The 12956-nt window shown below is 42.5% G+C and overlaps 1 protein-coding gene across 1 annotated transcript in view; it reads right to left on the bottom strand.

The window, feature by feature from the left end:
• The window catches only part of LOC124097225 (checkpoint protein HUS1), a 177108-nt gene that overhangs the window by 124921 nt on the left and 39231 nt on the right, over positions 1-12956 (bottom strand). Inside the window, exons 13-19 of the mRNA XM_058582002.1 lie at positions 11471-11591; positions 10797-11011; positions 9557-9879; positions 5154-5324; positions 3312-3431; positions 2654-2822; positions 1734-1973 (exon numbers count right to left, since the gene is read on the bottom strand). Coding sequence (XP_058437985.1) covers positions 1734-1973; positions 2654-2822; positions 3312-3431; positions 5154-5324; positions 9557-9879; positions 10797-11011; positions 11471-11591 — 1359 coding nt within the window. The remainder of the gene's footprint in view (positions 1-1733; positions 1974-2653; positions 2823-3311; positions 3432-5153; positions 5325-9556; positions 9880-10796; positions 11012-11470; positions 11592-12956) is intronic.

Here is a 12956-nt window from a genome sequence, read left to right as displayed (position 1 = left end):
TACCCCGGAGATTTGAAAGAAAGGCAAGTCCTACTGAGGCGATAAGGCTGCGGGTTGGTCTCAGATTGTTGATAAGCCCGGGGAAAACACTAGAGATGGCACCAAACACCACCTTCCAGAGGGCATGTCCTGGAGCAGAAGAGCACACTGCCAGGGGTGTAGGCCCTAGATGCCTGCCTCAGTATGCAGGTATCTCAATTCCTTCCTTCCACACATGAGAATCTATTTCCAGTGGTGAAGCAATAGACTATTTAGGAGGCCCCATCAAAGCAGCAGAGGTGGCTTGTGTTCTCGGAGTAACCTTGCATTAGAGGAATTTTGCAACATTTCTCTGGTGCTACTGCCCACACAAGGCTTGATTTCTGGATGCTTGTGCATACTCCGATATGCCCCTGCACCAGCATGAAGCCTCCATGCTCAACCTTGGCCATACTTATTTCATGGCTGGATGCTCACTGGGAGGTCTCAACTCAGAACTCAGACTAGCCAGAGACTTGGCTGGGAACCACTTGATCACACTCCTAATCTTGAGATGCGCAATCCTGTGGTTTGTACTTGTGGTTCCCATGGCCTTGTCCATCTTCTCTAAGAAATGCTACGTTTATTTTGGATAGAAGCATTGGTGCCACTTTTTCATCTGGTCATGCACTGTATAACGACCGCATACACAGGGGTGGTCCCACAAGATTATTATAATGGACAGAAGGAATTCCTATCTCCTCGTGATGTCATAGCTGTCACAATACAGTAGTGCAGCATATCACTCACATGTCTGTGGTGATGCTGGTGAAAACAACTACTGTGCTGCTTTTATATAAAAGTATAGCACAAGGAATTACCCGGCCTAGAACACTTAATAAAGATAGAAAATGACTATGTTACTGGTTTATGTAATCAGTATATAATACTTTCATCATTATTTCAGAGTGCACTCCTTCTACTTAGAAAAGTATGCTGTGAAACACTAAGCTGTGTTCCCCGGCACTGGTCCTGTACATCTCATTTATTTCGTTTCTTGACAGCAAATGCCTGACTTATATATCTAGGTTTGTGCAAACATGGTCTGTAAGGTTTGCACAATGACAAAATCAGATAGAAACCTGTTTCTCAGAGTGTATCCTCATCATTAAGTGACACATGACTATCTCCATAATGCTTTGTTGCAGATAAACAGTAGGTGTTCAGTAAAGACTAAAGGACAGAATGCATGCTCCTCTGAGCGATACTGAAGGCCTTCTACAATCTGTCCCAGGCACCTTAAACTTTTATCTGCCACCTCCCCATTTGCTCTTACATTCACATCTCACCAGCTACCCCAGACCTCTCCCTCTGGTGCCCTCTCCTTGGGTCTCACCTGCACTGCTGTCTGTTGGAAAACACTCCCCCTCCCTTTCCCTCTGGCAAGCTCCTGCTCAGGATTCCCCCTTGGGCTCATGTGCAAATGCTCATGTGTGTGGTTCCCTAGTTTCTGAAGCAAAATGAGTTGTCACCACCACACCTTTTGGAACAGGAACTCCACCCCCACCCCCACCCCCACCCCACACAGAAGACAGCTCTCTTTCTCTCCATCTTTTTCCTGGATTTCAAGCTTATGCAGAGTCATAGCCAGATCCCATTTGTCTGTACATCACCTGAAAGACAGGAGAGCTGGGAGGAACCTGAGAGCTGATCCCTGAAACCCTGAGTCCAGTTGCTATCTGCAGCAAGCTGCCACCTGCCCCCACATGATTTACCTGCTATAGATGTGGCTATTGGAGCCACTCCCCGTGCTGACAGTGCCATCCCCAAAATTCCACAGGAAGGCAACATCCGTGCCAAAGTTGATTCTGCACTCAAAGGCCACGCTGGTGTTTACTAGGGCTGAGGTGGTAGACATGAGTCGGTTGGCTACAATTTTCTTCTGCACCCTGATGACGTGGGGCTTGGAGACTACACTGCTGATCCTGCTGGAGGCCTTGACCTTCACATGATACCTATGGGATGGGAGAGTAGGGCAGGAGAGAAATTATGTCATTTCAACAGAAAGGCAGGGGGAGCTGGGTGAGGTGGCACATGTCTATAATCCTAGTGACTTGGAAGGCCAAGGCAGGAGGATTGCAAGTTCGAGGTTAGCCTCAGCAATTTAGTGAGACCCTGTCTCAAAATTTTAAAAAATAGAAAGGGCTGGGATGTAGCTCAATAGTAAAGCATCCCTGAGTTAAATCCCTGATACCAAAAAATAAAAAAAAAATAATAATAAAAGAAAGGCAGAGGGATCGGGGACTTAATTTGTATAGTTATCAGAGTACTCAGTGATATCTGCCTTATCGGAAAAGGGGAGTAATATTTTTGGCCTCCCCTTCTTATTAGTTAGCTTCTTCAAGCAGGGGGGTGAGCACAGTCCTAGGTCACATTGGTGGCTGAGATAGAACTTGAACCTGGGATTGCTTGATTTCAAAGCCCAGCACTCTTACAAAGTGCACACTGAAGGAAAGCGAGTTTCTCTCCTCTTAAATCTTATGCTTGAGCTCAATTTACAAAAGCACTCATTGGCTTGTTAAAATACAAACATGACACCCTTAAAATTATTTTGGTAGCACCAGGATAATGTTCCACCTGAGTACCAGCTGCATCACCATCAGCCACACCCATCATGACCACCATGTTTACGAACCACTGGGGGATGTGGAGCCTTCTCCGAATGCTTCTTGAAGTTGTCCTCACTGGTGGATCATCTCCAAAATACCATGCAAACTCTAGGGGTATGGTTTCCTTAGTAACAGCCATGAAGGTGATGTCTGCATCTGTAGCAAACACTGTTCCGTTTGTGTAAATAGAGACAGCTATGGCAAAGAGAGAAAGGTGCAGGGACATCAACATGGAGGACTGAGAGTCATCCAGAGAGTCATCATCTCTACTTTCCCACTTAGTCAAGGACTGTGTCAGGGCAGTGAGCTAATGTGAGTGCAGGGCTACGCCAAGGGTACAGCTGCAGGAGCCTGGCAGGAGGTGTAGCCTGAGTTCAAAAGCCTGGTAATAGCTCACCAGGCAAGATGGCTGCCTCCTTTGAGAATTATGTTTGGAAGGGTATGGGATGACATCTGTGAGTGATGATAGCCCACCTTTTTACACCTTTCAATGGGACCCTTGTGCCTATGGTTTCTAGAAAATTCCTAGAACAAACTGCAGGGGAACCAAGAACCTGCTTAAGGGCAAAGGTGATGGGCCTCAGGTAGAGCTGATACCAGAGCCTGTGCTGCCAGTGGCTCCAAAAACCCCAACTGACACATGAGGGAGATTTTGTTAAATCTGGAATTAAAGTAAAAACATACGTTGCATCTTGTACCAAACAGTCATTCTGGTCCAAGTCTGACAGTCACCCACTAGGGTTTGAGAAACAAAGGACACATTATATGAAGAGGTGGATGGGATATGATGTATCACAACAGTTCCTGAAACAAGAAAAAGCATAGTGAAAGAAAAACAGGCTTAAAATTAGTTCAGTTTTCTCATGCAACACACATCAATATTATCCATTTTCAGTTTTCCCTCTTTGAGTTCCAATACATTTCAAAATTTGAAGCATGTGCTCTGGAATCAAACAGGCCTGGAAAATATAAACCATGTCACAGTATTTCTTTCATTAAAATTTTCCTTAAATGTTATCTCTCTCTCTCCAGAGAACTCCCTTCATGGTAGTGAGTAAGTTAATTCTTTTAAAATATATTCATTGCTTTGCTAGATGATCTTGTTAAAAGTGTTTCTCCAGTGTATTCTCTGAGAAGCCTTCACCTCACAAGGATAAATGGAGATCCAAAGACAAGTCTCATGCACTCTAGTCCTCTAAAATGCAATGCATATTTTGCACATGCACACACACATGCATCACACACACACATAGTGTATTATTAAGAGGCAGATACCAAACACTGAATCAGATTCAGAAGAGGGCTATAATTTGAAACAACTCATTATAATAAAGGGATATTGTATTATATTATATATTATGTTGCTGTTTCTTTGCATGGCTTTTCAGTTTATAAAGAGAAAACTTCTATTTTTGTTCTTTATCAATGCACTAGAATTTTTTTAAAAACCCACAAATAACAGTGATATTCTAATTAACAACTAAAAATTAATTCTGACCACAATCTGTCAGTCCAAAAGTAAGGAAAGTACAATTAATGGATTTAGCAAAGATTATCCAGATATTGATCAGTTGGGCTGGATTAAAACTCAGATCTCCCAATTCTAGATTCTGACAGGCTATTTACTTATTCAGAGTTTAGGTGAGACAAGTCAAATGAATGACCATGGCTGGTTAGAGTGTGCTAATAGGTTAAAACCAATTCTTCTCTATATATTCTATAACTCTTGGATGGAGAGTTTCTCACTAGGCTACCTGTATGGAAAAAGTGCAGGACAAATTATAAGAATTTGTCATGAATAAGTTCACTGGGATGCATGCCCCTCTGGGTTCTCCTTTTATTATTTCTGGGAAATGCTATAATTCCATAATTCCATCTACTTGGACCACACACTCTGGACTCTTCCTTCTATAACACATGGCTGGAGTCTTCCTACCAGCTTGGGATTCCTCCTCTGACCTTGAGGTTCCTCCTGTATAACACTGACATAAAGGGACAGATCATCTACATTACAGCTGGGTGTGAGGAGAATGTAAGTAGACAGGAAGGAAATTAGAAAGCTCCTGATATACTGTGAGCACTCAGCATTGATCCTCAGTCTGGGCAGTGGCTATGGCTGCGCCATCTTCCTGGAATGTCCCCACACACCTGTCCTTCATGGCTCATCATATGTAACAATACCTCAGGCAGTCTCTGTTCCCACAGTTACACATAATCCCCCTCTTCTGAACGTTCATAGCCATTCTTAAGAAACTTTTCTGTTCCATTTCCTTATTTTCATGTATTTATCTTAATATCTTTTCTAGATTACAAATTCCTTGAGTCCAACACCTTGTGTGATTTCATTGTCATATTCTCCCAGCATACAATGTTCTGAATAACTATGTTCTGAATGAGGGAAGATTACAACATGAAAGTAATGTCAAATGTCGTATTGTTAACACTTGGATGGTGTAAATAACTCAAAGAGTCATCCTGTATTTAGAGCTGAGGTCTGGTTGCTCAGCCTCCAGACATGGGTCTTACTTTTCTGCTTCGCGGGGGAGCCAGCAAAGACAAGGACTTCATCCTGGTGGACACTGCTGGAATTCATGAACACAGACACAGCCTCACAGCCTGTTTCCACATAATAAGGTCCAAGCTCCACTTTGGTTCCATGAAACTCGTAAATAACAGCCCTGAGCATATAGACCCCTTCTGGAAAAAGAAGAGAGAGGAAGAACTTGTGAACTTTTAAAGATAAGCATAACAGTTAACATCTGCAGACTGGTCACAATGGGGGGACTAGTCTGGGAAATCTTGCAGCAGCAGATCCATTTCAAGCATGCACTCACACAGTTCACAGAGCCCCACACTCAACTTGGCTCTGTGTGTGGTTTAGTGCTCTGCTGATATCTGTTGAAATTCAGCCTTGTGCATGACCTTCTCTTGGCCACAGATTCCTTCTTTATGCCTTCATCTGGCCAACTTACCCCTACCATGACCCTCTTTTAATGACCCAGGCAGAATGGTGGCTACATCTGTCATTTGTCTGCAGAACTTGGGTTATGCTTCACTTTCAGGCTTAACTATTCTAGTCAGGAAAGTAATCAATCAATAGATACACAATAAATGCTTATGAAATAACCAGTCAAGTTTTTCAGGATGGGAAACTGAAGCCCAAATGTTAAATCATTTTTTCTAGGCACAGAGTATGCAATTATTTCTTAGGAATTGAGATGGTCTTTCCTCTCTTCACTTTCCCAGAAGGTTGCAAATAACAGAATAATATGTAGAAAGGAGGGAAGTACTTTAAGGAATTAAACATCTATGGGGAAGAGTAATGAATGTGGTTATGGAGTAACAGGGCCTGGGGGATACTGAGTGAAGGCCAGAGGGAAGGCATCTGGTCACATTACATGTGCAAGAATAGGTACACTTTCCCAAATTGTAATCTCAATTGGAAGCTATATCTTAAATGCTGAAACATCATTGATAGCTTTACCCCAAATATCTTATAACACTTCCTCTCACATCTGTGTCAAAAAGAAAATCTGCATGTGGATTTTAATAAATAGAAAGCGAAAGGGACATTTGTGCTGATCTTTACATTTAAAGTACATTTGTGTATGATATGTCAAGATCATTGTAATGTTTTGAGCAACTAATAAAAAAATTTTAAAAAATAAAGTACATTTGTGCTAATCATCACATTTAATTAAGAGCTGTGCTATGTGTGAACCAATATATTGTTCCTACTTCATTTTAAAAGAAGAATTTCATGTCTACCAGGTCAGAAAGGCAATTTGCCTAGTAGTTAGGAGACCCCTCCACAGGCTTGAAAATTTGGTGCTAGAATATTATATAGTCAGATCTTAGGTATCCTTTACCTAAAAGTTTGCTTTAGACTTGACCTCTAGTAGGAGATGAAAAAATCAACTTCTCATTTTTGTTTTAAAGCAACAACAACAACAACAAAAAATCAATGCATATGTATTAAAGTTGTAGATATTTAACATTAATAGAGCAATTGCTGATCTGAACATAACTACAGTCAGCTTCCAATCAGCTCTTCTAGGCATTATCCAAAGGTGATAAGGAAAATGAAAAATGAAAACTTTTTTTTTCTTGGAGAAACAGAAGTTAGCTAATATGTTTGGGATATAAAATAGATGTAAAAGTTGTTAAAAATTAAGCAAAAATTAAGCATGAATGAGCAAGAATCATGCTGGGGGAAGCACAGGGAAAGTATCCTGAAGTGAGAACCCAGAGGCAAAAGGACTCAGTGACTATGAATGTCATGAACACATATGGCACACATGCATAGCACTTTCAGACAGCCATTTTAGAAAACAGCAACTCTTTTAATTATGAGTAATACTGATGAAGAGAAAAAGGAAAGGGACAAAAGGAAGGAAGGAAGAAGGAAAGACCATTCAGAAGATACTACAAGAATTAAGAAGACAAATTCAAGAGATTCTCATAACAGAGTAAGATCATTTGCCAGAAAGTCATTGTTTACAAGAAGATAAAAAGATATAACAACTTGGGAAATCATTAGCTTCTATGATGTAAGACAGAGAAGAAATGCAAAAAATGATGGCAGCATTTCAAAGAGCATAACAGAGAATAGAAACTGCAAATGCAAAAGAAGAAACATAAAGGAAATAATGATAAAGGCAGGAGAGATGAATTAAAAATAAAGAACAAAAAAAATTTAGAAAAAGACAAAATAGACCCAACATATGTATGACCAGAATCTTCCAAAAAGAAAGCTTAAATATTGGAACAGAAAAATAGAGATATAATTGAAGAAATTTTTCCTGAAACATTAAAGGGTCTACTGGGACAAACTTCAGTGAGTCAAGTGAGAACAGCATGGCAGGACTAAGAGTGAGAAAATGTATCTAACTCTAGATCTAGGATTAAAATACAGGTGGAAGAACAGGTGACAGAAAAGCATATAAATGTATACCTTGACAGTGGGAAATGATACAGCAAGACACAGTTGGGAGGAAAGAGAAGATGAGGTGGAGTTGTAAAATAACACAGCTTGCTTGTAAGTAATTGCTAGAAATTTAAAAGCATGAGGGGCTGGGGTTGTAGAGCACTTGCCTAGCATGAGTGAGGCCCTGGGTTCGATCCTCAGCACCACATATAAATAAATAAATTAAATAAAGATATAAAAAAAATAAAATAAAATAAAAGCATGAAAACTTAACCAAACAATTAAGAAGTGTGTAAGCATATATAAGAGCAGAAATAAAAATACTCATGAAGATCATTTAAATGATGAAAATTGGTAACGTGGAGAGAGAAAGCAGATTATACTAAATTTTGTTATTGCTCATAGTGGATAATGAATGGGTGCTCAAAAGAAGTAGAGCAAAAAGGGCACTTTATAGGTACTGGGGTTGTGGCTCAGAGGTAGAGTGCTCGCCTAGCATGCACGAGGTACTGGGTTTGATCCTCAGCACCACATAGATGTAAAATAAAGATATTGTGTCCACCTAAAACTTAAGAATAAATATTTCTTTTAAAAAGGACACTTTATAAAAACCTCTTTATAAATAAAAGAGATCAACTAAGACAAGGACACAAGCCTTCCATATAACAGAAAACTAACTTGGACAAACATACAAAAGGGGCAAGGGAAGTCATTTAATGAAGCATATTTTAAAATTCACAGAGCCCATAATGTAAAATATGACAGATCTAAGGCTGAACACCTGTTATGTCAGTAAAGACAAATGCACTCATCTCAGCTATGAAAATTTAGCATTACCAGAAGGGCTCACACAACAAAGCTGGCTTCCAAGAGAAACATTATGACAGTGACTACAAGGATGTCCAGAATTATGGTAGGCTGTGTAGTAAGATGGGAATTGATCCATGTAGCAGGAGCCTGCCCATACATGACACAAAAAAGCAAGATTCTTAGGCCACCTGGATTTATTCAAGGAATTAGGATGCACAATAAAAGGAAGAGTATCCCTCTACAATGCACCAAAAAAAAAAAAAAAGATTTAAAAAAGGGAGAAAACCCAGGCATTGTAGTGCACATCTGTAATTCCATCAACTCAGGAGGCTAAGGCAGGAGGATTGTAAGTTTGGGGCCAGCCTCAGCTATTTATTGTATCAGTTTAAAAAGGGCTGGGAATGTAGTTCAGTGGTAAAATGCCTCTGGGAGGAAGAGCATGAGAAGAAGATTAACATTAAACAGGGATCAGAGGTGGGAGGGAAAGGGAGAGAGAAGGGAAATTGCATGGAAATGGAAGGAGACCCTCAGGGTTATACAAAATTACATACAAGAGGAAGTGAGGGGAAAGGGAAAAAAAAACAAGGGGGAGAAATGAATTACAGTAGATGGGGTAGAGAGAGAAGAGGGGAGGGGAGGGGAGGGGGGATAGTAGAGGATAGGAAAGGCAGCAGAGTACAACAGACACTAGGTAAGGCAATATGTAAATCAGTGGATGTGTAACTGATGTGATTCTGCAATCTGTATACGGGGTAAAAATGGGAGTTCATAACCCACTTGAATCAAAATGTGAAATATGATATATCAAAAACTATGTAATGTTTTGAACAACCAACAATAAAAATTATTAAAAAATTGTGATATTATATATCTGTCCATGAAGGACAATTTAAGTGATTTTCATTAGTAGTACTTTTCTAGAATTTTGCCTTATGTAGGAAGCCCTACTATTTTAGCTGTGCAATCCCCAGGGCTAGTCTTCAACCCACCCACCTATCCCAGAGGGCTGATGGAAAAACTAAATGAGATGATGTTTGCAAAGGCTTGCACGCAGGGCACAGACTGACTCACGCACAGGCTAACATCAGACCTGCTGGGAGGGGTCCAGAAGAATGGAGTGGGGCTTCCTTTCTGGCTAATGTGCCAATACTGCTCCTATATCCCTGGACTCCGGAGGACACTGGTAACATACCTTTCCTGTACTGGTGATAGGCAGTCACCTCTGTTGTTGTGGACATGTTATAGAGGCTCATTTCAACTCCAGAACCATCACCAAATTCCATCAGCAGACAAACAGCCATTCCAGAAACCATGTGGACTCGAAATCCCAGAGTTGGAGGTGCCTGAGCATCCCTTTCAAGCAAGCAACAGATGGCAGAGGTCATGGCATTGTCCAGTCCTCTCGCTGGGATGGTCCCTGGAGGACACTGTGTGAGGGGACAGGGCATCTCTGGAACAGACATGGACTTGGGGAAGCTGGGGGTGCAGGAATCTTCAGGTAGAGGGCCCAGGGAGCTGGGGAAGAGAGGCAGAGACTTCAGATCTCAGAACAGTCTTATAGGGTCACAGGAATACAGCCCCAAAGAGGGTAGGAATGAGCCTCTTGGAAGTAGGAAGCAAGGTGTGGACAAGCCAAGGAACGACTTCATTAGCTGGTCCTCACAGTGCACTCTAGGCCAACAGCACCCGCATCACTGGACTCTTGTGAGACAAGCACCCCAGACCCACTGAGTCACAGACTAGGCTGGGCAGGAAGCTCCCAAGAGACTCTGAGGTCAGCAGAAATCTGAGAACTACTGTTCTAGCTGCAGAAATAAGAGTAAAATATAAATATTTTCTCTCTTCACTCAATGAGTGGAATTAAAAGATGGTGTCTTCCACAAGTCATGACTTGCTATGGTTCTGTACTATGGTTCTGTACACGTGCCATCATTTCCACATTCCCACACACAGTCCCTGGTGCTATAAGTAAGTTGGGGTTTGGAAATAGTCTAGACTACTCAATCTTCAGCTTTCAATATTACAGGACTTCGATTAACGATTAAAAGCAGTTACAGGTGAAGCCCATGGTGTTGGTACAATTAGATAGCTGGCAGCACAGGCAAAAGGTAAAGCCCCACAGAGAAGAGAGGAGAAATGGCCTGAGTATCTTAACAGGAAATTTTCATGCTCCTGGCACTTCCCTTGTCTCACAAGTGCTGTGTGTGTCCCGTTAGAGACAAGTTCAGATGATCAGATTCAGTCTGGATAACTGACTGATCTGAAAAAACAAAGGGAACCATGGGACAAGGGACACTGATGGCAAAGGGTAGCCAGGTCTGTCATCCCTGCATGGTGACTCAAAAAGGCAACAACGAAGACGCTAAAGTCACCAATTGCCTGGGTAGTGACAGTGGGTGGGAAAGTGCACACCTCCACCAACCTCACCCTACCTTCTAGGGATAGTGGAGAGACAGGAAAGCCATCTCAGAAGAGCTGGCTGAGCGCTGGTGATCTGTGGGGACCCGGCTGCCTTGGTGGGGGTCCCCATGGTGACAGTCCCAGAGAGTGGTGCCTTGGCTGTGTCCTCTGCAAAGCACAGCAGTCCCATGTCACAGCAGTAAATCCCTGTCTTCAAGTTGCAGGGGGCTGCTGCAGAAGAGGTGCCCTGGAACTTAAAAGTTCAATGAGAAGGGAGGGCTTCTCCAATAGCCTGGCCTGGCCCCAGCACTGGATATTCTCCATAGTCAAAAACCAACTTAATAAAGATGACAGGATAGTGCACCCCGCAGGGACTGGCTCACACTACATAGGAGGCAGGTCTTATCAGGAATTTCAGGATCATTTCTTATCCATTCATGCTAAGCTGATAGGAATTCAGGTATTTTACATGACCTTCTACAATTGAAGCCAATAGCTCAGAAATGACACACTTTAAGACAATAAAATTGTAGATTTTCCCTTATTGCAGTGACAAATTTTATTCATACCTTAAAACTGCTTGTGCAGTGTCCAAAGAACTTAGAAAGGCAAAAAAGGGGTCACTGACAAACTCCAAGTACAGTTCCCCAGACTCTCACCAGTAGCTTTCTGATAAAGTTCAGTGTGGCAGGGATCAGACACCAACCTCACATAGACCAGAGAATGTGCCATCTGCTTTCCTAGGGGCATGCAGCTGCTGATAACAGAAGCTGGGGCCACAGCTGTTCCAGAGGTTCCCAATCACGGCAGAAAGTTTGTGAGGGGCTCTGATCATGAAAGAAAAGGCAGAATGAGAAGGAAATCTGGTGTTGTTTCTGTCATGCATTTGGTACCTGATTCTAATCATCCCAGTCTGCTGGAAAGACCCTTACTGTGACCTGAGGTCTATTTCCAGGAGTCCTTCCCAAAGGACCATCAGAGATATGATCTGCTCAGAAAGTAAACTAGACAGTCCTGGGTCAGGTGCTCTAGGAGAAGTTCTCATGATAGAGGGGAGCACATTTAGAGCAATTTACAAAAATCTGTGCCCACCTAAAACACTGCTTTGGAAGTTTCATGATGAGCAAATCACTTTCTATACATGCCCTGTCTGTCCTGTGGGGTCTGGACGTTGGCCTGGGTTGACTGAAAAGCACTGTAGTATATGGCCATAGGCTAGGGATACAGGCCTAGAGTTTTGAGGTTAAGGGTGGCAGGTCTTGGGTTTGAGCCCTGGGTGTGTGGGTGGGGTTAGTTGGCCCCTCAAGCCCCCATCCACATTAGTCAGCCTCTGGGGCCTTAACTCTATTTACTATCAGTGTTTGCAACATGCCAGAGCTCTGCAGGGAACAGACTTGCCCAGCGAAGAGAGTGAACTGTTATATTGGTTAAAATCAGAAGGTAGCACTGGTTCCTGAACTCTCATCATCTGCCTCCCTATGCCCTTCTCCACCATGGCCTTCCTTGAACTTTGGAGTTTAAGGTGCAGAACACATGCGCTCTTCTCTCCTTCATCTGAAACCTGATCTCGGAAACTTTTGATGGCCAGTCTTCCTGACCCTTCTCTTTTCCAGAAGGAATATCTCAAGTTAGTTTTGCCCTTCTTAGGAATGTGACATATTTTCTAATCTGTTCATCAGCCTGCCAACTTGCTTTCTATATTTATATTTTTTTAGTTCTTAATGTAGTAAGGTTCTTTTAAAAAGGAAAAATCCTGCTGTCTTAGTTGAGCTTCAGGAAAGAAGGAAAAGGGTACGTGTGCCTGTCTGTGTAAGTGTAATGGCCTCTGAGCAAGGGGCTGACATGGGGAGTGTCCTCATAGACAGCAGAAGGCAGACAACAGGTACTCCACAGACACCCTCACTCTGCTCAAAGCTAAGAGGCCTTCTGTTTCCGGAAAGGAAAGCCAACCAAGCACACTGTCCAGAGGTTAGCTCACCCAACCACCTTTGGTTCACTACCACTGCAGGCCAAGGAAGGACTGTGCCAGCCAAACGGTGGGTGGGAAATGGAGCCCAGAAGCTCAGCACAGGGAGAATGTCACCACTGCCCTGGTTGACTGCTCATTCTCAGGTCACACATGGGTGGCAGAGACAAGAAAGACATTTCCCAAGGCAGCCCAGAGGGAACACTAATTCTAGTTGAAGATTTCT

This window comes from Marmota monax, unplaced genomic scaffold (genome assembly GCF_021218885.2).
Source record: "Marmota monax isolate L192 unplaced genomic scaffold, Marmota_monax_Labrador192_F-V1.1 WCK01_AAM20220418_F8-fsc00342, whole genome shotgun sequence".
Lineage (NCBI taxonomy): Eukaryota > Metazoa > Chordata > Mammalia > Rodentia > Sciuridae > Marmota > Marmota monax.
Note: the sequence above shows the minus strand (reverse complement) of the source record. Positions and strands in the feature narration are given on the sequence as shown.